At 45.3% G+C, this 23,487-nt stretch overlaps 1 protein-coding gene and 1 pseudogene across 2 annotated transcripts in view; both read right to left on the minus strand.

Annotated features, from left to right (window-relative positions):
- Positions 1-23,487, minus strand: part of SPOCK1 (SPARC (osteonectin), cwcv and kazal like domains proteoglycan 1) — a 525,716-nt gene that overhangs the window by 150,615 nt on the left and 351,614 nt on the right. For both annotated transcript variants that reach the window (XM_040444543.1, XM_040444541.1), the window contains one exon: positions 5,935-6,049. In XM_040444543.1, coding sequence (XP_040300477.1) covers positions 5,935-6,049 — 115 coding nt within the window. The remainder of the gene's footprint in view (positions 1-5,934; positions 6,050-23,487) is intronic.
- LOC121010830 (elongation factor 2-like) lies at positions 13,571-15,553 on the minus strand (annotated as a pseudogene).

Here is a 23,487-nt window from a genome sequence, read left to right on the forward strand (position 1 = left end):
CCAAATGAAAATCAATGGCAACAGAGAGGTAAAATCAATGTTCACCGCTCTGTAGGGAGAATCCCACCCCTAGCTCCCGCCCACCCAGAGCAATAAATCAGAACTAGCCATCTTGACTGGCAGTGAATCCCTGAGAGCAGAGCCCCCTGTGGCTTGTATGACTTTCTGTCCATCCCCCCGTTTCCCACGAGGGTGTTTTCTTTAAGAAAGCCTAAGACAGTATTTCTAAAACCTGAGTCAGGAAGAATAACACACGGTTGCATAAAAACTCTTTTTCCCCTAATGAGTCCTTTTGCCGGTAGGATCTTTGGTATCGAAGAACAGAGTGTGACTATTTCCCTAAGGATCCATTCTGCATTATCTAGTCTTAATGATGGCTCGGCCACCCACTGACCTGCTCCCCCGGACAACCAGTGATTTGCTTTCTGTCACCAAAGATTAGCTTGCATACTCAAGAAGTATAGGTAAATAGAAATCATACAGGATATACTCCTTTTTTTGGTCTGTGTTCTTCCACTTAGCATAGTTATGATGAAATTTATCCATACTGATGGATGCATCAATAGCCTATTTCTTTAACTTTTTTTCATGTTTATTTATTTTTGAGAGACAGATATCGAGTGGGGGAGGGGGAGAGAGGGAGACAGAATCCACAGCAGGCTCCACGCTCTGAGCCATCAGTACAGAGCCCAGTGGGGAGCTTGAACTCACGAACTGTGAGATCATGACCTGAGCCGGTCAGACGCTTAATTGATTGAATCACCCAGGCCCCCCGTCTTTTTATTGCTGAGTAGTAATCCATTGTATAGATGTACCACAATTTGTTCATCCATTCACCTGTTGATAGACATTTGGGTTGCTTCCAGCTCTTGGCTATTACAAGTAAAGCTGCTACGAATATTCATGGTTGAGTCTGAGAACGGACATATGCTTTCAGTGCATAATCCAGACCAAAAGGTTTGACCTTTTGTCAAACCTGCGTTTTGTAAATATTTTCTCTTGGTGTGGCTTGTCCTTTTATTCCTTTTATTATTGTAACAGTGTCTTTTGAAGATCAAGTTTTAAATTTTGATGAAATCCAATTGGCTGATTTTACTATTATTTAATTGCTTTTATAGTTCATGCTTTTTCATGTCCAAAGAAATCTTTGTCAGACCCAAGGTTACTACTCCTGTTTTCTTCTAAAAGTTTAGCTCTTAGCTCTTACTGAGACAGAATATCCCAAGCAGGCTCCACGCTCAGTGTAGACCGTGATGTAGTGCTCGATCCCACAACCCTGGGATCACGATCCGAGATGAAACCAAGAGTCAGACGCTCAACCAATGGAGCCACCAAGGCACTCCCCAAGTTCATATTTTATAAACTATGTTATACAGTCTTTAAAATTTGTAACTACAGGGGCACCTGGGTGGCTCAGTTGGTTGAGCATCCAACTTCAGCTCAGATCACGATCTCACAGTTCGTGGGTTCGAGCCCCGCATCAGGCTCTGTTCTGACGGCTCAGAGCCTGGAGCCTGCTTCGGATTCTGTGTGTGCGTCTCTCTCTGACCCTCCCCCATTCATGCTCTGTCTCTGTCTCTCAAAAATAAACATCAAAGTTTTTTAAAAATTGTATCTACAAAGATTTGTCATATCATAAAATACTCACTTATAAAAATCAACTGAAGAAAGCCTAATACAAATTTTTCTATATAGGATAAACATGACATGATGACCAAGTTTTAACAAAAATGAACCAACAGATAAAACCTAAGACTAGAAAAAAGAATGGATGGAAATGTGCTGGGATGTTTAATTACTGTTTTTAACTGATGTGAACATTGCCTATTTCTTGTTTCTTTTTACTCTTCTGTATTGTTAGTGTCTCCTGTAATAAGCATCGAATATCATCATATTAAAAATTAATTCAGATATTTAAAAAAATCACTTAAGAGATGGCTTCCCGATCCCAGGGAGCCTTCACAGTGCTCTGTGGCACTTAAATGGCCCCTTCAGAAAACCTGAAAGGTGAACAACACTACCGAGAATTCACCCGCTCCCGAGCCCACTCACGGTGGCTCGACACAAGAAAAGATGAAGCAAAGAACTTCCAAGCAGAATTCTCCAAAGAGAATGTGAGATTATGTGAAGCCTCTAGATGAAACCAGATGCAAACCCAAATGTAAATACTACCCTAATAAAGGAGAATTCCAGCAAAGGGAGACCCCACGTGGCACCCCACCAGAATTCTCGCCCGTCTGCCCAGATGTTCAGTGGTCACAAATGTGCGTATGTCAAACAGCTTCTCCACTCACTCCATCTCGATGGGCAAGGAAAGCTAATGAAATTCTCTCACTGATGCGCTCACTGTCCTCTGTCTCAATCGATGTGACAAGACAGCCTAAGTGTGCAGCCTCGTAATCAGCCTGAGGCTGGCCCAGCCGCCTCTCCATGTGTGTGTAGTGCTGACGATCTGGCGATTACTTCCCTGATTGATGAATAAATAGAGTCGTCAACACTGTCTCCTTGGTCAGAGGGGACCCCTGAAGTATAATGTGGCAGGACAGATGTTTCATCTGGGAAGGTGGCCAAGACCCCAAGAAGAGGTATGTGCTCGACTGATATGGCGGGCCGAGGTATTCAGTCTGGGGGAGGTAGGTGGGGAGGTTGGACCCACAACGGCAGTGAACACCACTGCAGAGCCTTCCTGGCTCAGACCACCTCCCAAATCCGGATAAGGGGAGTGGGCGCGCTGCCTCAATCACAGCCTCCTCTTTGGGCTGTTTTTCCAGTGAACAAAAGGTCCCTATCATCAGGAATGCAGCCATCTTCTTAGCCCTTACCTGCTGTGAATCACAAAGAGGGTGGCAGAAATGACACTGTAATGCTCATGCTAAACCTCACGGCTTTCCCGAGAAGGAAGGACAAGCAGGCAGAGTCACCAGAGGAAGGAGCCAGGCACCTGGAGGGAGCTACCTTCTTCTTAGAAACATGCAACTGTGGGGTTTCCTGGCTGACCTTCCAAAACGAATGACGTAATAACCATCGTCATAATTGTTTTAGCAAGTGGCAGACCAGCCATCATTATGTGACACTAGACTATATGCCTTACACAAGTGCGTGTCACTGAACTCTCACACAAGGACACGCACAAAAGAGCCCCTGCAAGGATTAGCAACAATTGCTACCCATAAGGTCTCTTTAAGAATCACTAGTGGGCGGCACCTGGGTGGCTCAGTCAGTCAAAGGGTTAAGAGTCCGAGTATTGATTTCTGCTCAGGTCATGATATCAAGGTTTGGTCCGTGAGTTTGAGCCCCGCATTGGGCTCTTGGGCACTGACAGTGCAGGGCCTGCTTGGTATTCTCTCTCTCTCCCCTTCTCTGCCCTTCCTGCATGCATGCGCACTCTCTATCTCACAAAATAAATAAATGAACATTAATAAAAAAACAATCATGAGAGGATGCACCCCAATAAACAGGAAAGAGGAATGGGTAAGTATTTTCATTAAATCCATTTTACAGACAATGAAGCACAAATTCTGAAAGGTAAAGTACATGCCAAGGTCACAGAGCAAGGCAGTAGCCAGCCTGGGAAAGGAACCCTGGTTGGTCTCATTCCCAAATCCATGCTCTTAGTCACTGTAATCCTGTGGCCACCAGAATATGAGGGAGATGAGGATTATGCTTTCCACACAAGCAAACAAGTGGTGGTGCTCCCAACAAAGAAAAAAGGCACGTCCAGACACACACAACCTACACCTGGATAGGCCTGAATACCAATATGGTTGCAGCCTCCATCTTGCACAGATTTGAGCTTAATGCTGACCATCTCCTGTCCGGCACTTTCAGAGGGGCTATATTCCAGGAGGAAACAGGCAATGGTCTATCCATGTTGCACATCCATATACACACATATACAACCAGATGGTTAAAATCTAGAGCACTATCTCAAAAAGGGTATTTAGCTATTTGCAGCAAAAGAGGCCCCCTCTTACACCCTTCAGAGAAGGAAGAAATCATGTGCAGCAGGAAACTCTAGGATAGTTTTCTCAGAATATGTCTGCCTGGAAAACTTCTAGTGACAACAACAATTTTTTTTTTTTTTTAACATCCCACTCCATAGTGAACTTAATTTTCCTTGAGGGTAGGAAAGTATGTAGCTTCAGTGTGTAACACAAGCCTGGCACATTGTAGGTGCTCGGTATCTTTCTGTTAAATGACAGTGAATGAATGGAGAGACAAGGACAGGATGAAGGGAGAGGCCGACACACGGTAGTAACAGAAAAGAGGAGTTTTGGAGCCGGACGGTCCAGGGTTTGAAACATGGCTGCCACTTCCTAGATGTATAAGCCAATTACTAATCAATTACTAATGCTGCTCTGTCTCACTCCCCTCGTTTTTAGAGTGGAGACAAAAATAAATCCCAACTTGGCAAAAGGGCAGGAGGAATTCAAGGATGTGGTGCTGAGCACAATGCATGGCGTGTGCTAGGGTTTGGGAGTGAGATCTATCTTTACTTCCAGGGAGAATACTCCAGTCTGGAGCAACGAGTAAAACACATTAAACCTTGCATCTCAGTCTTATGGAGACAAAGGGTTACTGTTTTTAGGTGACCACCAGGCTGGATCTGTAGCTGTAGGGGCCAGGTTTGCAGAGGCAGAGAGGTTGAGGGCTCTGCTCCAGGGAGTTTCTCTGCTGGACCATGATGGAGCTTCCCAGGCAGTTTAGGAGGAAACCACTTAGGGAATGGAGGGAAATTAAAACACTTTGCAAAAGGAGCAGCCAATGGGACCAGCATTGCTCAGACATCAAGAACTGCAGGAAGGGAAAGGACCCAGCCGGCATGGTCCCATGGTCGAAACGGAGCTAATGAGCAGAAGCCACAGGAGATGCACTTCAGTGGGAATCGAGTCCCAGAAAGGCTGCATCCTTTGCTTGAGGTCACGGCCCAGCACAGGTGGATGGCAGAGCACGATGCCAAGTCCAAAACAGGTGTGGTGACTCCAGTGCCATGGACTGAACACCTACCTCTCCATTGCACAGCAGTACAGAAAGAAGGGAGAACAGGCCCTGCAAATGCCCTTCTCCCATCCCCACCAACCCAACTCCACTGTTAAAGAACACCATGCGTGTGTGTGTGTGTGTGTGTGTGTGTGTGTGTGTGTGTACACACGCACATACGGTCATGCATGGGCACATGTTGGTTCTTGCTCCGAGTATTTTTGTAGGACTGAAGGCCCACCAAGAAGACTGAATTCAAAGGCTCTTTCTGTCCTCTATAAAAGCTTTCTCCCACTGGATGGAGAAAGCTGGGAGAGGTTGAGGGTAAAAAGGCAAAGCTTTAAAGATCTTAAAGAAGAGTGGGGAGACCTCCCTCCGTGCTGGGGAAGAAGGTGATCAAGTACTATACCCTGAGAAAACAGCAAGGTGTGTTCTCAGGAGAAATGGTGGTGTGGTGGTGCTGAGGAGGAAGAACCCCAAACCAGGGCACCCCGACTGGCGAAGATGCCCACGGCCCATATATCTGGGCATGAAAGCAGACAACCCTCAGACTCCGAGGAACCTCAAAGGATTATAACACTGACAATGTCAGTGACAAGCAAGAGACTAATGACTCAGAACCTGTTTTCTTAGCTCTAAGCTTCCGGGATCTCTGGGGTCATTCCTGAAGGAGGAATGGCCCCCACAATGACAAAGAAGGGATTTTCTGTGCATCTGCTCAGATGAGGGCTCAGAGTTAAAGTTGATTTAAAATAAATGCAGGTATTAAAATTTTTTGCAAATCTGTGTTGGAGAATTGAGATGCATACCCCAGGATGACTGGAGGCACCAAATACCATACAAAATGGCGATAGAAACGCCTGCTCTCCTTCCCCCCTCCCACTGTCCCCCACTCAGAGATTGGGTACCCCCAGATCTGTCAGTCGGAGCGCGCGTCCCGGCCCCCGGCCTTACCTGGGGAGAAGGTGCTTGCGGCTGACACACAGGGCAGTCTGGTAGTCCTGGGTCACACATACTTTGTGAGGGCTGCACTTCACCTTCAGGCAGGGGTCTTTCGATGGGTCCAGGGCTGAGGCAAAAAGAGCAAGAAGGGGGGGGGTGAGGACTTCTAAGGAAATTTAGTTTCTCTTTCTACTCAAATAAACAAATGGGAAATAAACAGACCACGTGTTTGCACTCTGGGCGGTTTTCTTAGGCTGATGGGGATTGGAATGAATACCCAAACCGAGGGGAATTCTGTGTCTACTGCACATGTTCTGCTTCAGCATCAGGATAGTGATTCCTTTGTGCTTTGGGGAGTTTCAGCATCTCCATGTCGGGCAGGAATTACTTTTAAAATCCTTTAGAATCTTACATACTCCAAGGACCAAGAGCTCCTTTTCCCTCTTTGGTTATCTGTCTGCAATTGCTTCTTATGACTTCATCCATGCCTACCTTTACTTATTTCCTACCACGTAGAAAGTCCTTGAGGACAGAGTTTTTTTGGCTTCAGTTCAATCGACATGGACTGTGTGCATCAATAAGCCCACGTTAAATTTTGGGAAGAGCTTCAGGAGGCCCAAAACCGTTTTGCGCCACGCAAAGTTCCAACATAATAAGGAAAGGAGAAAGCTTATACATAAATATTTATTGTGCGAGGCAGAATGAGATAAGGGCCATGACGGGCATATAAAATGATAACGGAGCTCCAGAGAAAAACAGAGATCAATTTCTGGGGCAAGGATTAATGAAGCATTAATATGTGAACTGGATCCAGAAGGATGGGCAGAGTTTGGGAAAACGAAGTTACAAAAGGTAGTCTAGACTGCCACGGGTGGACCATCACAGGGCACTTGATCCGATCAGTAAGTGTGGCCTGTGGGTGGTAATGATGGCGGGGGGGGGGGGGGGCGGTGTGCGGAGAGGGGATGTGGAGTCGACCAAGGCACTCCAGAAAGGGTCTCCCAAAACAGCGGTTCCAAAACTGCACCGTTTTCCAGAACAGGCTGAGCGGCGGGCCCCGGGCTAATCAGCACCCCGCACACCGAGGTGCGCACGCTCATTACGGCAGCGAAGAGGCCGCAGGGAATTCTCCGCAAAGCAAAAGCAATTGTGCCGTCTCCCAGCTCCAGGCCTACGCCTATTAGGCAGTAAATCCTTCATAACTTTCTCCTCAGCCCGCGGAGGCGAGGCCTCCCTGTGTCCTCCCCATGCAAACATTTGGTTAAACAAATTGGCATCCTGAGCAGGGACAGCAAAACTGCCGTGAGAAACACCATCGTGCCCACAGCTGCCGGGTCCCCCGGCCACCACGAGACCCCTGCCCTTAGAGAAGTCGCGGTTCCTCTCAGCCCGCCCAGGCCCAGAACCTCCACACCATTTTCCTCAGACAGCAGCTGGGAGTTTCTCAAGGGACCTGAACACACAACATCCGGAGGCGTTTCTGCTGCTTGAACAGTTCAGGGCGGCTCCGTCCGCTGCAGCAGCACCAGCCGCTAAAAACACAAGGCAGGGTGCATTTTTAGGCCAGTCAGGCCAGCAACGAGACCCAAGTCCTGGTCCCAGGGGAGTCATCTGACAGAGCCTACGCCCCAAGGGATCGCCCGGCTGCCTGAAGCTTAGCAGAGGGAAACGAGGTGCAGGAAGAATAAAAGAGGCTGACTCGAGCCCCAGCGACAGGGCATTCACTTTGAACTCTTCAGCTGAGGGCTGCATCTGGGAAGCAATGGCAGCAAGGCTTGTGTCCGCTTCCGGAGTCCTTCAAGCCAAGGCCTTCCAGAAACTCACAACAGGAGTTTCTGGTCCCAGGTGGAAGGCTCCCAGTCCTGGGGATGTCCACACGAGAAGCCAGGAGGCTGGTATGGCCTCAGACCACTGGCTCTTTCCTCATGCAGTGTCTCCCACTCCCAACCCCAGGGTGGCTGTCCAGCCAACTGTGACTTGCCTCCCCAGGCTCATGCAAAATGCAGCCAACCTGAAGAACGATTACCAGATGACTGCTAATGACGGACCGTGGCAATCCTCCACTGCTCCTTCTCACACGCCCGGCCACCACAGGATGAGGGAAGACATCGGGGATCTCAAGGAACTTGGGGACCGGACCACAGGCAGCCCCAGCCAAGGTGCCAGCCTAGGTGCTTCCCTGATAGGTGCTAAGTGCTACAGAGCCCTTGGGATTTTCATGGGAGTGTATCGCAGAGATGGAAACTAACAGGCTGCCCTAGGAGGGTGGGTATCCAAATCTGAAGTACTCCATGACCAGCTTCGTGGCCAAATTTGAGGTTCTTTTTGTTTTTGCAGCCAACTGCACAAACACCAATGTCCGTCGACAGGCAGTACAATCTTGAAGGAAGTAAGTCAGCCGAGCATAGTTTGCAAGAGCAGACTCCAGACCCGGTGTTTTCGAGGGTGAATATGGCTTACTCATACCTCAGCTGCCTCCTCTATATGGTGAGGGTTATACCACCTGCTCTTGGTTTGGTTACCTTGAGGGTTAAAGGAGCTAATATTCGTGAGTCCTTAAAGCCAACTTAGTGTATGTTAAGTACCTCATAGGTGTTTGCTAATTTTTTGTGCATCTGGTCCCCAGAATGAGTCGTAAGTCTTCATAAAAACAAGAACAAGAGCTAACACCCACTGTTTCAGACATGCAATGAACTAAGCCCTATAACTGGATTATCATATTTAATTCTCAAAACCACCCAAGGAGGTGGCTGCTGTTAATGTGCCCGTTTTACAAATGAACGTCTTAAAGGGGAGTCACCGATAAGAGGTGCGGAGGGTATCTGACACTTGGCGCATCGACTCCAGAATGCAAACTCTTCGCATTCATAGGCCAGCAGCAAAACAATCACCTAGGATCTCCTCTGAAATCACCAAGTATGGAGCCCACAGACACCATGTTCTTGGGAGTTCTTGGGGCATAAAGAAAGCCAAGGGGTCAAAGGACGGGGGCAGTGAGAGAATCTGGTGCTTCCCAGGTCGGGCCATGCAGGACTGCCCCCATGGACCTCACACAGCCCCAGGGCTTCCCGAGAAGGGGAGGTGCCCAGCTCCGGGGAACCGTGCCCTCTGCGCTCTCCCTCTGAATGCGGCAACCCTCCAGCTAAGTCAACAGACCAGTGTCCTGGTCAGTCTTCTTTCTGTAGCCTTTCCATGCGTGACACTACCATTAGGCTAACTACTACGGATCGCCGCCCCCCCCCCCCCAATTCTTGAAGCCAGCATTTCTTTACAAAGAAATCCAACGAAAAAGTACCAATAAACAAAAATGAGTCACTTAACTCCATATACATACCTAACAATTTGCATACAGAAATTAAGTCTACTAAACATTAATTACCAGGGTCTGAATACTTCAGACATGGATGCGGATTATTTTGAGTAAATGAACTTCATAGAACAACAAAACAGTAATAAATCAAGCTGCCAGCATTCATTTAATCACCAAGGGGCATTTTGTTTCCGAAAAACAGCCACACTGAGATGGAAAGGGGATGAGGGTGGTACAAGGAGTGTGTCATTTCCCTTTAAACGCCGTCTCCCAAGCGAGCTTTTCTAAGCAGCCCCAAGGCTCACAGCAATACTCTGGAAAGAAGCTGACACCCGCATTGGACAGGGCCGTGTGGCTCCACTTTCTAAAGGGAACGATAACAGATCAGAATAATAAGCAGCATTTGAGAGGCCCTTTAATAAGGCGCAGAGAAAGAGTGCAGGTGAGGAGGTAGGGAGAGAGCTGAGTGTTCGTGATAACTGGGAGCAGGCCCAGAAACTTCCTTGTCGAGGGCTAATGATTTCTGGAGCCTGTGCTCTGAGTCTCTCTCTCTCTCTCTCTCTCTCTCTCTCCAAGCACAGGCTGAGTGACAGGATGCAGCGATCCCCACAGGATGGCAAAGCCCTGCGTGCCCTCCACTGCTTCTCTCAGGGCACCCGCAGGGCTTCTCCGGGACAGCATACCTGGCACAGAGCAGGTGCCCAAGGGAGGTTAATTCCCTCTCTCTGCCCATTTCCCAAGACCAATCAAGTGTCAAGTGGCAGAAGACACATGTCCAAGTAATTCGTTGACCAATTTTTACAAAAACCATTTTCAAAGAAAAAAAGAACAGGAACACATTAATTTAAAGAGAGATTTGTTAAGCTGAAAAACACCGACTTCCAAAGCAAGTTAATTATAGGCTTCGTGTAATTTTTTTTTTCATTAATTTTATTTTTTAAGCTCACTGCTTGGTCTCAATTAAGGTAGTGATGTTTTAATTATCTTAATTGTCTCTAAACTTGTTTTCCGGTTTGAGTTACTTTTTAATTAGCTACATTGATTTTAAAATCCAGAATCAAGCCTTTTTGCTGTCGGCGGGCATATCCCATAAGCTCACTGGCAAAGGGTTGTAATTCCTGTGAGAGCAGAACGGGCTACCCCCTCAGAGATGCTGAGATGAGGGAATGTTCCATTTTGTGGGTTGGCCCCAGAGTCCCTGAGAGGCGCCTAGGGGACTGACACACACTTGGGTTTATTCCCTTAACACCTGTAGAGCTTCTGTTCTGTGCAGGCTAGAGGCCGGCATCTCCAGAGTGAACGTGAAGACATTCCTACCCTCCAGGGGCTCACAGCTCAATAAGGATGACAGACAACAGAAGGGCAAGTTCAGTGTGTTAGGGGAGATGTGGGTACCTTGCCCAGCCTTTCAGGGGGTAGGGAGAGCTCCTTGACAGACAGGTATCTATGGAAAATGGGTTTAAGGCAGGTAATAGGGTGAAGAAAACATTCCAGCTCGGAAGTAGCTCTCTTCCCAGAGGAATCAAGGCAAGTTTGGGGGGAACTAAAGCATTTGTTGGGGCCACTGCAGGTTGGAGCAGGGGTGGTACGTGGGAAAAGTGGACAGAGTGGCAGCAGCACCATGAAGGGCCTTTAGGGGATCATGGTCTCCAAATCCTACAGTGTTGGCAAACATGGCAGAACCTGGTGACCTTTGGCACATCCTCCCATGCTGAAGTTAGTGGAGAAGCTATAGGGAGAGAGAACCCTTTATATACCTTTTTCAGGGTAAGTGGCACTTTGATAAGAACAGACCAGCTGCACACTCTCACCCTCCAAAGAAGAGGGATATCAGGGTGGAGGTCTCTGTGGTTGGCTCTTAGAGCTCCCCTTTCCCCCTTTGCAGAACCTCTGGGGACACTGAGCCATGCAGGATTCTGGGAGGCAAGAAGCCTACGCAGTGAGTCTGACAAGCAAAGACATCATTTACAACAGTCATGTGAACTTGTGGTCCACTCTGGTGACTCCAGGGAACGTCCACAGACAAGAGGCCGCTCAACCTACAAAAAGTTGACAAATTAATGAATGTTTTCTGTCTTCTTGTTGTTTTGAAGACTGCTCTCTGCCTGAATCATGCTCAACTGAGGTTCATCTGAAGAGCAGACACTCCCAGTGATTCATTAGCAGTGACTTAATGGATGAATGACAAAGAAATTACTCCAAACTGCTAAAACCTCGTCAAGCTAAGATCCCAAACATTTATTACAGCTTGTCTGTCCCCATGGTAACCTGGGCATGCATCTTGCTCCCCCCCCCCCCCCAACCTCTGGAGGGGCTTGTTTACTAGCTGTTTACAGAGCCGCACAGAATACAAAACAGAAGATGCTGCCCACAGAATTCTGCTGGAAACAGAGAAGAATGACAGTTTGGAAAAGCTCTGTCACCATTTTCAGCTTTCCAATCGAGGTACTGGATGTGTTCATGGGAGGCTGAACAAAGGGGCCCAATGGCCATGTGTCTGAATAAGACAGGCAGTTGAGTGACACAGACAGCTGAACATGTATGCCCTAGGAGGGGGGGGGGGACGGGAGTGGATGGGGACACAGACAGATAAGGACAGAGGAAAAGATGATAAAAAGGTGCATCTTAACTAAGGAACCCGTCCTGAGAAGAGACATTTTCTTTTCCCTTCAAACAGAGGACCTAAGAACTCTTTTCTTTCTGTGTTATAACTAAAAGCATCCTCTCTCTTACACTGTCTGTGTATGTGTGTGTGTGTGTGTGTGTGTGATGGAGGCTAAGTTGTATAAACTGGTAATGGGCAATTATTCAGCCATGTCCCTAAATGCTAACAACTGTTAAATACAGGTAGATGGGTATAGAGGAGTTTATTTTATCATTCCCTCAACTTTTGGGTATATATGAAAACTTTAATATTAAAAGGAAAGAAAAGAAAAAAGAAACATCCTACAAGCCAGCAAGTTAACATACAAGGCAAAAAATGTACATCTCGATAGTCTACAGGAAGAGGAAATTATCAACAAGTTGAATGTCCATCTACTCTACCCGGCTTGGGCTACCGAAACAAAATACTAGACAGTGGGTGACTTGGACAACAGACTGTTATTTCTCACAGTTCTGGAGGATGGAAATCTGAGATCACGTTGCCACCATGGTCAATTTCTTGTGAGAGCTCTCTTGCTGGCTTGTAGATGGCCACCTTCTCACTATGTGAGAAGGCTTTTTCTCAGTGTATATACACAGCAAGCCAGTGAGCTCTGTGATGTCTCTTTTTATTCTGCATACCTTTTTTAAAAAAGATTTTATTTACTTTTTTACTTAAATCCACATTAGTTAACATATAGTGTAAATAATGATTTCAGGAAAAGAATTTAGTGATTCATCACTTACATACAAGACGCAGTGTTCATCTCAAGTGCCTCCCTTAGTGCCCATCACCCATTTGGTCCATCCACCCACCCAACAACCCCCCAGGGGCCCTCACTTTTGTTCTCTGTATTCAAGAGTCTCTTATGGTTTGTCTTCCTGTTTTTTATCTTATTTTTGCTTCCCTTCCCGTATGTTCATCTGTTTTATTTCTTAAATTCCAAATATGAGTAAAATCATATGATATTTGTCTTTCTCTGACTGACTTATTTCACTTAGCATAATACACTCTAGTTCCATCCGTGTTGTTGCAAACGGCAAGATTTCAGGTTTAAAACATGTATTTAAAATTTTTTTTAATGTTCATTTATTTTTGACAGAGAGAGAGACACACACAGAGCATGTGTGGGGGAGGGGCAGAGAGAGAGGGAGACATAGAATCTCCCATAGGCTCCAGGCTCTGAGCTGTCAGCACAGAGCCTGATGCGGGGCTGGAACTCACAGATTGCAAGATCATGACCTGAGCCGAAGTCGGACGCTCAACCTACTGAGCCACCCAGGCACCCCTAAAACATGTATTTAAAATACAATTCATAAAATGCTTAATCTGCCGACTCTGGAGCCCTCGGTGCGGGATGGGGTGGGGTAGGCAGCTGCCTGCTAAACCAGCAGAGCAGGACTGCAGGGGTGTGGCCCTCCCTCCCATGCCCTTCTGATCAGACACCCAAGGGGCCCATGGGCACCCTTGGGATCACACAGCCAGAAAACAGGTCCCCAGATGTTTCCAGAGTCTCTGCTTACCAGGGAGGCTGGGGAAGCCCTGCCAGCTCATCCCTGAGCAAAGCATCCCCACATGGGGCAGAGCAGGGTATGGCTGGGCTGGACAGGGCAGGGTGGGGCACTGGGCTCTGGAAGAGGCTGATGGTAGCAGATAGGGTGTTGCCTCCTGCCTGCAGGTGGGGAGCACCCTGATTTTTTTTTTCACCACCATATCACACTTATTATTCCAATGGCACTAATACAGCTGGGGGTGTTCACGGTGATGATGCACAAAGTTTCCTGTGTTTTAGCTTCTTCCCAAAGAGAAAGGTCTACCCACTTGTTCCTTCCCCCTTTCTGGGGGAAAATCCACAACAGACTATTTACCCAAATAAACCTCTTAATGCCTTTTTTTTTTTTTTTTTGACATTTGAGTTTCTGAAATGGAAAAAAAAAAAAAAAACTGTTGAGTGTCCCATCCCGCCTCCCTCACCCCCACCGGCTAAATAAGTCCCTGTTGCCAGGGCATTTCTGTTGCCTCTGTTATCTTGAAATAAACATCGAAAGAAATGGCAGCAAGTGTTCACGTTGAGTGATGGCACAGAGTGGGCCCCAGAACCCATCAGGTGGAGCATCACTGGGGACAGTCTTGAGGTGTCATGGAGAATGCGAGGGCTTGCTGTGGTCGATTGTCAGCCGAGGGCAAGGGCTGTGGTGAGTCCCACCCAGGGTAGTGGACTGCAGGGAGGGCAGCCTACTATTTGTCCAGGAAGTTGTCCAGGGCTGGGATTCCTTCCTTCAGGCCCTTGCGCTTGTGTGTTTCGGCCATCACCTGGCTGGGGTGGCTGGTGTTGTTGAAGAGATCCCCAGGCAGGGTCTGCCAGTGGTCAAAGACGCACTGGGAGAAGGCCTGGCCACCAGGGTTGGACCTCAGGTCAGCAGTGAAGCTGAAGGACTCGTTCACAGGCAGGTAGGCCTCCACGACAAACACGGGGGTACCGGCTGGGACTCCTCAAAGACGTGACCATGCTTCCTGTTCAGGACACCATAGATGCCACTAGCCACTTGTTCTGGACACTGAATATCCACAAGGTAGATAGGCACCATGAGACAGGACTGGGTGGTCAGCACACTGGCACAGAGACAGCGCCAGCCAGTGGGGATGATCTGGCCACCGCCGCGGTGGATGGCATCCGCATGCAAGGTCACATCAGGGACATCGAAGCACACACCCCACATGTTTTCCTTGCACAGGGCTTCCTCTTTGGTGGCCCACTGGAAGCCAGCTACCATACTGTTCTTGATCTCGTTGAGGCACTGCACACTTGGTGATGTCGGTGAGGACATTGGGGCTGGAGTCAGGCCCAAAGCATCAGATCTTGTGGGCTTCTGCCACATCCCACTCATACTTCTGGGCCAGATAGCGGACCTGCTGCTTGAGTTCTTGGTGGACGGACACTTCACCCTTGTCGATGTCCTTGGCCAGGCCATCAGAGAAGAGCCGCACCTTCATGTACAGCCGGTTGTGCCTATTTTTGGACTTGGACATGCAGAGCATGCTCGACTCCTCACTGACTGTATCCCGGTAAGACACCAGGGGGTTGGATTTCTTGATGGGAATGCACGCGTGGTCCTCCTCCAGGTCCTTCAGACAGATCTCCAGGTACAGGTCGCCAGCCCCTGCGATGATGTGCTCCCTTGACTCCTCAATGATGCCCTGCACTGTGGGGTCCAACTTGGCCAGGCATTCAGGCCCTCCACTAGCTTGGGAAGGTTGGCTGGATTCTTGGCCTCCATGGCGATCCGGACAATGGGGCTAACACTGAACTTCATCACCCGCATGTTGTGGGCATGCTCGAAGGTGGTGATCGTGCCATTCTTCACCAGGAACTGGTCCATGCCCACCAGGCCCACAATGTTCCCACAAGGCACATCTTCAATGGGCTCCACATAACGGCCCATCTTTAGGATTGTTCTCTGGATGGGCTTCAGGTACAGGTCCTCCTTCTTCCCAGGTGTGCAGTTGGGCCCCATGATCCTGACCTTGAGACCAGTGGACACCAGCCCCGAGAATATGCGGCCGAAGGCGTAGAACCAACCTTTGTCAGAGGTTGGCACCATCTTGGAAATGTACATCATAAGTGGGCCTTTGGGGTCACAGCTTTTAATGCCCATGGCTGAATCATCATCCGTAGATCATATACACATACTTTTATACACACATACACACACACACACACACACACACACACACACAAACCATGAGATGTCTCTTCTTATATACTATCTTACAGGAATAGGGCCCTACCCTGAGGACCTCATTTAACCTTGGTTACCTCTTTAGATGCCCAATCTCCAATACAGGACACTGAGAGTTAAGAGTTCAACATATAAAACATTCAGTCCATAACACCATCTATAAGGAAACTGTTACCTTAATTACAAGACATCCATTCATGAAATCTTGTCCAGCTGTTATAAAGGAGGAAGTAGATCAGTGTGTACTAACACAGGTAGATATTTATAACAAATTAAGTAAGGAAGCAAGTTAAAATATTTGCAATGGCAAAGTAACTTCCAAACACCAGACAACTAATAAACAGCAAAACTAGTACTCAAACTAGGTCTGCTTCTCAAGGAAGGACCTTTCCCTTTGCTATCCTGCTGACCTTGAGAAGTCCTTCTGCCCACAAAGTCCTAGCCTCCACCCACTTACACACCAGAACCTTCCATTTCTCTACTATCCTCTCCCTCCTGGGACTATCCCTGCAAAGACCTGTGAATGAATTCAGACACCCTATGCCGTCAGGCCAACACCACACCTGATGTCTGTATACACTGGTCTAGAAACCTCACCTGCAAAAAGTAACCTTCTCTTGCTTCTTAGAGAATCTTGCCTGCAGCGGGGGAAACAATGAAGTCATGACTACTGTCCAGAGCAAGAGCAAGTGTCCAGCCCTAAGAGAATTGGAATTCGCTTCTGAGTTGTAAGAGAACACCCTGGACCTGGCTGGAACTACACAGCAGTGACTGGAAAGAGCTTTGCCTTTCAGCTCATGGGCAAAACAAGACATTATGAGCAACCACTGCTAAGTCCTACTTGTCTAATTTACAAGTCCTGATCATTAAAAAAGAATGCATTAAGGGAAGTCTACAGCAGCAGTGGAAATATGCTCCATAAAATCACAAGCCACAAAAGTATATTAACCAGGCCAGGCAATCCCGCTTTCTCAAAGCTATCATCCCATACCTACCTCAGTTTCCCAGTTGTTCTGGGATGGTAAACAAAGGGACCCTCACTCCACGTTTCTGCCAAGAAACTGATTTCCTTGTAAAAGTGGGATAGGGAGAGAGGAGGATAAAAGGGAGGGGGGTAGTATTAACTACGTGGAAAGAAAAGGAAAGAGGGAGCATTTTATTACATAATGCATCATCCAGTTGAGGGGCTAACAGTGGCAACAATGACACTTACCAACTATATATAGAATAATGTACTATTTTTCTAATTAACCAATGAGGAAACTGACACAGAGATGGTAAGTAACTAACTTGTCTGTGGTCACGTAGTTGGTAAATCTGGACTAGAATCTAGAGTACTCTCACACCAAAGCTGATGCTCAGAGCCACCAGGCCACTCATGAGCAGCTTATGATGAGGAGAAAGGTGACAAATACAGTGCCAAGAAGCAGCATGTTGAACATCCCTGTCCACCGTCCCCAAGAATCATGTCACCCAAAGGATCCACAAGAAGAAGTTAATACTGTGAAGAAAATATTGTACTATTCAGAAGTCAAAGCCAGATTGTTGGACATTTGAGTAAGCGTATATTACTTTTATAATGAATATGAAGGTCAAAGTTTCTTTTCAAGGTGATGTTCATGCCCAGTCAACTTAATTTTCTCTCTGACTTAAAAAACAACATGGACCCAGTGAGGCTTGTGGTTCCTTCTCTCAGGGATTCTGTGAAGCCTATCTATGGTCCACATCACTGACCAGGAGGTGCATGAGGTCTGGTGGCAACATGGGATCAGATGGAGCGGCACAAACAGTAGGACCTGACAATGGCCTTCGTTCTCAATAGGGGGACAAGAGACCATCCAAAGAGAAGTCTTAACCTTCCCATCCACCAAAATGGCCAGAATTCATTAAAGTGTTATAAAAATAAAGGTACTTGAGTTCTACTTCATGCTAATTGGCAGGAATTATTCCTAAGACACTTATGAACAAAGGCAACAGAATTACTGAAGATACATAAGACCAGTTCTATAACCTAGGAAAATAAGAGGACACAAAAAGCACAATAAAAATCAAACACCTCCATGAAAAAGGCAGAGTTAAAAGAGGGGTATAGCTCAGCAAGTCTATGTTTTATACCTGTACTTCACTTTAATACAATTAAAAGTCCTGTAAAACATGTAGCTTTTCATAAAGAATGAACTCCTTTGTGCTGATAAGCACGACTCTGTCACTATTCAGCAGTCCTAGTAGGTGACCATGTAAAAATGGGGAAATACAGAAACTCCATGAATTTCCAATAAATAATTAAACCAGTATGTCTAGAAGAAGAGAACCCATAGGTTTGGATCAGAGAGGTGAAGGTGTACAAGAGGCACAATTGTGCCACTTCCTGCCTTTGTGGTCCAGATGGGTCACTCACTCTTCAAGATTCAAATGCAGACAAAGAGATCTACTTCACTCGGATATTGTGAGTAATTGAAGACGCAACACATGAAAGTTGCCCAGCACAGAGCCTGGCACATAGGGTGTGTTCAGTAATCATCTTCACCACACTTTTAGCTTGCTCTTCAAATACAGAAAGTGGATATATGCAAAAGGCAAGGAACCCTAGACATTTTAGAGATTCAAGATACCAGAACAGTTAAAACATGGGCAGAAGACATGAATAGACATTTCTCCAAAAAAGACATCCAAATGGCCAACAGACATATGAAAAGATGCTCAAAATAACTCATCATCAGGCAAATGCAAATCAAAACCACAATGAGGTATCATCTTACAGCCATGAGAATGGCTAAAATGAAAAACACAAGAAACAATAAGTGTTGGTGAGGATGTGAGAAAAAAGAACCCTCTTGCACTATTGCTGGGAAGGCAAACTGGTACAGTCATTGTGGAAAACAGTATGAAGTTTCCTTAAAAAATTAAAAATAGAACTACTCTATGACCCAGTGAACATACTACTAGGTATTTACCCCCAAAATACAAAAACACTAATTCAAAGGGATACCTGCTTTCCTAGTTTATAGTAGCATTACTTATGAAATGCAAACTATGGAAGCAGCCCAAGTGTCCTATTAAAATTCTATAAAAATTAAATTCTATTAATTTTATAGGTGAATGGATAAAGATATATATATATATATATATATATATATATATATATATATATACACACACACACACACACACACACACACACACACACACAGGAATATTATTCATCCATAAAAAAGAATGAAATCTTGCCATTTGCAACAATGTGGATAAAGCTAGAGAGTATAATGCTAAGTGAAATAAGTCAGTCAGAGAAAGACAAATACCATATGATCTCACTCACATGTGGAATTTAAGAAACAAAACAAATGAGCAAAATAAAAAAGAGAGAGAGGCAAACGAAGAAACACTCTCTTAGCTCTAGAGAACAAACTGATAGTTAACAGAAGGGAGGGGGAAAGGGCAAGGTAAAATGAGTGATGTGAATTAAAGAGTATACTTACCATGACGCAAAGTAAATCAAATCAAATCAAATTAAAAAAAAGATCTCGGAGCTGCAGTGCTATTCATCCCTTCCCATTTCAAGTGTTAGACTCATTTGTACAAGAAGCAACTTTAACATTTCTCTTTGAACATAAAGCTCAGGGTCTACTTTATCCAGAAAGCTTTCACTGATTAACCAGATCTACACCACTGCTGAAACCACCATACGGCAACTAAGGAGTTCACATATCTCTAGTAGAGCTGTGTTCTGCCTTGTCTCATCTTGGAGATTATAAAGTCTGGGAATGAAGAATAAAAACCTTTTTTCCCCTCTAAATTATGTGCACTAAGAACAAACAACAAAGCCTTGTCAACAAACTTACACAGTCATAGTCATAGTCTTTATTTTGTTTTGTTTGTTTTGAGAGAAGGTACTGTGGGCTTTGAAAAGTCTCTATTACAGAGTCATAGACTATGAGTCTTAATATCCTAAGGCCTACATTCAGGCACCATTGATAAAATGCTAGGGGAGAAAAATAATGATTAAGGAGTATCTGAAAAACACTGTTGATTCAAGCAGACAATGGCTTGTGTCAGGGAGGTTGTCAACATGAGGTGTGCTAGGTATAAATGGGCAGGCAGGGTTCAGCAAGGCAGGCTTCATGTACAAGGTTAGTGCCTTCTGATCCTTAGCCAGAGGCTGTCCATTTGACTGCTTCCACCCTGTCTTATAAAGCTCGGCAGGGAAAGATGTTAACTGAAAACAGAAAAATAAAGTCTGCAGGGAAACCCTGCCCCAAATTGGAGACAATTTGTTCAAATGACCTCTACGAGCCTCAGATGAAGTGGTTACTTCCGTAATGTGGCATCCTCAGAAGCATAACTTAAGTCCAGAGCTCTGGTGATCTATCATGGTGCTCATTCACTGCCACCTCCCTTGACAAGTCCAGAAATCAGTGGAAGAAGGCAAAATAGTCCCACACCACATGTATCTACCAAATCTCTTTTTCCTGTTTTACAAATCTAACCTAGGTTTTCCATCTCAGACCATAATGGGCCAAGGAGAATGCAAATCTACAGTTAATATCCCTGCAGCATCTATTTTATGAGGTGGTAAGTAATTTAAAACTGTTAAAATATTAAGGCCATCACTGGTCTACTACAGAACAGAATACAAAATTCATATACATTTGTATAAAGAGACTCCAAAGATGTATGTGCTGGCAGTAGGTTCTGTCCCCTGAACCTCAAGAAAGATGTATGTTGTAGCTTGCCCTTAGAGGCTCTTTCATAGAAAAGTTTCAGAAGTGTTGAAAGTGTTTACCAAGTTTAAAGGGTCTTAAGAATGAAGTGGAGAGCTCTCCAGGGTACTGATATCCAAGATGGAAAATCAATAGCAGTAAAAGTCCATATAAAGAACTTGCATAAGCAAATCGCTCATTCTTGCAGGACCCGTTGAAGCTAGTTATTCAAAACTGCATCCCACACCCCCTGGAACAGACTTCCCATGCCATCTGTTCCCAGGGAGCTCAGTCCCACTGGTGAGAGGCCCCAGGGCTTTTCAGAGAAGTGACCCTGCATAATCCAAAGCTTTTTTGAGACCTTTAATGTGCTAACCACTGGGTGAGATTTACAAATGAGTTACAAAGTATTTGTGGCTCCCTAGGTATGACTATCAAAATTAAAGCTTTATTACTTTCATTCCTCCCACTGTTAATTTTTTAGAAACACTTGGCTCCAGATTTATAAATGGGTAAGTGGAGACTATGTATTTCCAAGTCCTTTCTTTCTGCAATTAGGGCAGACTCATTTCTGAGTCCTTGGGATGGTTCCCAAGGCTATTAAATTCTATTCCTTAACTGATAACATTGAAGCAGTCATGACAAAGTTAGTGCTGATGGGATCAGGGATTTCTTTGGGCACCATCTAAGCTATTAGAAAGCACTTCAAACTGAGAGAACAGCGGTTGCATCTCCCACTGAAGGATTCAGTAAATCTGTATCATTTAAGTCTTGTTTACTCTTGTTGCTTTGTTTTTTTGGGGGGGTCCCACCTTATTCAATCATTGCTAAAATACTTTTCCATGTACATCCATCAGGTAATCAACTGGCAGTCCCAACCTTGCCCACAACGGCTCTCTTTCCTGCATGTCTCTTCACCAATGTGCCCCTCAATGGCTGATCACCTCCCTTCTATTACTCTAAAATAAAGCCTGTAGTGCTAATATAAAATATAAATCAGGTCTTAACTGCACATGGAAGACAAATGCAACAATAAATAATGAGAAAGCACCCATGAGGTTTCCTAAGACAAACATGGAATAAACACAAGGAATAAAATCTCTCGTTTTCATTCTTTAGCAATAAATACTGAGTACCCAGCAGGTAAAACAGAGCAGGGAGATAATCATCTTTGGATACTGTAATGGCTGCAATGCTTCTTTCACTAAGAAGTGAAAATGATGTTCTCATTTTTGTTAAATTTATGGATTCTAAACTTTATATTTTTTTAAAAAAATTTTTATGTATTTATTTTATTTATTTATTTTAATGTTTATTTATTTTGAGGAGGGAGGGGCAGAGAGGATCCCAAGCCATGGAGCTCCATCTCATGAACCATGAGATCATGACCTGAGCTCAAATCAAGAGTCAGATGCTTAGCTGACTGAGCCACCCAGGCGCCCCTAAAAAAGATTTTAGCTCTCAGTCAACTCAATTAAAAAAATGGGCAGAGGACCTGCATAGACATTTTTCTGAAGACGACATACAGATGGCCAAGAGGCACATGAAAAGAGGCTCAGAGAAATGCAAATCAAAACCACAATGAGTTATGAGCTTATACCTGTCATAATAGATAGTATCAAAACAAATGAAAAATAAGTGTTGGCAAAGCTGTGGAGAAAAGGAAACCCTCATGTACTGTCAGTGGGAATGTAAACTGGTGCAGCCACTATGAAAAACAGTATGGAGGTTCCTCAAAAAATTCAAAATGGAATTACTACATGATCCAGCATTTCTACTTCTGGGTAATTATCCAAAGAAAATAAAAACAATAATTTTAAAAGATATAAGTAACCCTATGTTAACTGCAGTATTTCTAATAGCCAAAATTTGGAAACAACTTGAGTAGTGACATATGGATTAAAGGATAAAGAAGAGACAGTGTGTGTACACACACATGCGCGCGCGCGCGCGCGCGCACACACACACACACACACACACACAGTGGAATATTACTCAGCCATAAAAAGGAATTAAATCTTGCCATTGGCATCAACATGGATAGACCCAGACAGTATTACACTATGTGAAATAATTCAGAGAATGACAAACACTGTATGATTTTACTTATAGGTGAAATATGGCCTCAAACCTCCCTTCTAGAATTTGGCTCATATTCTCAGACTGTATTCTCCTTATCCTCCAAGGTTTACCATGCCTTCAGCTACACTGGACAATTCAAATTTTCCAACTCTTTGCTTGCTTTCAAGCCTCTAGAGTCTAGACTGCAGTGTCCAATACAGAGAACCATTCAATTCTTAGAGGTGTCTCATGACACCAATATTATCTCCACTTGACAAATAAAGGGGAAAAATTAAACTAGCCAAAGATCATGCAACTAGTATGTGACAAACATGAGTGATGACTCTAAGTATGTTGTAATCAAGTAGAAGCTTCAGGAGACCACAGAGAGTGGCTATCCTCACTACTGCATGCCCCCTCACCTAAGCAGCATCTGGAATATCATAGGGCTCAGTAACAGAGCATCTTGCTCCATGAGGCTAGGAACAAAGTCCAGCTCACCATTTTTTTTAATGTTTATTTATTTGTTTGGTGGGGGAGAGAGAGAGAGGGGGAGGGAGAAAGAGGGAGAGAGACAGAGAATGGAGGATGGAAAGAGAGAGTAAAAGAGAGAGAGAGAGTCCCAAGCACATAGAGCCCAATGTGGGGCTTGATCCTTTGAACTGTGAGACCACGACCTGAGCAGAAATCAAGAGTTGGATGTTTCAACACTTGAGTCACCCAGCCACCCTAGGCTCATCATTTCTGAACCCCAAGTTCTCTGGCATGTGTCTGCTATAAGGGACATGCTTAGTTAATGCTGAATAAACTGTCTTTGAAAAGAGTATCTGGATGAATCTTGTAAGCTGGAATTTCTAGGTCACAAAGATTCATAGCTCAAAGAGTCCTTGGAGCATCTGCCTTCAGACCAACATGTTCATATTTAACATAGGGAAGACTTTAACCCATCAGTTCAGCAAACTTTCATGAAACTACATTTACATGCCAAGTACTATTATAAGCTCTGGACATTCAGAGATGGGTAAGACTCAAGTCCTTGCCCTTAAGGAACTGACATTCTAGTGCAAGTATAACAAGGGGAGGGGAGGAGGGGAGGGGAGGAGGGGAGGG

This window comes from Herpailurus yagouaroundi, unplaced genomic scaffold (assembly GCF_014898765.1).
Source record: "Herpailurus yagouaroundi ecotype Mexico unplaced genomic scaffold, PumYag 192, whole genome shotgun sequence".
NCBI classification, from domain to species: Eukaryota; Metazoa; Chordata; class Mammalia; order Carnivora; family Felidae; genus Herpailurus; species Herpailurus yagouaroundi.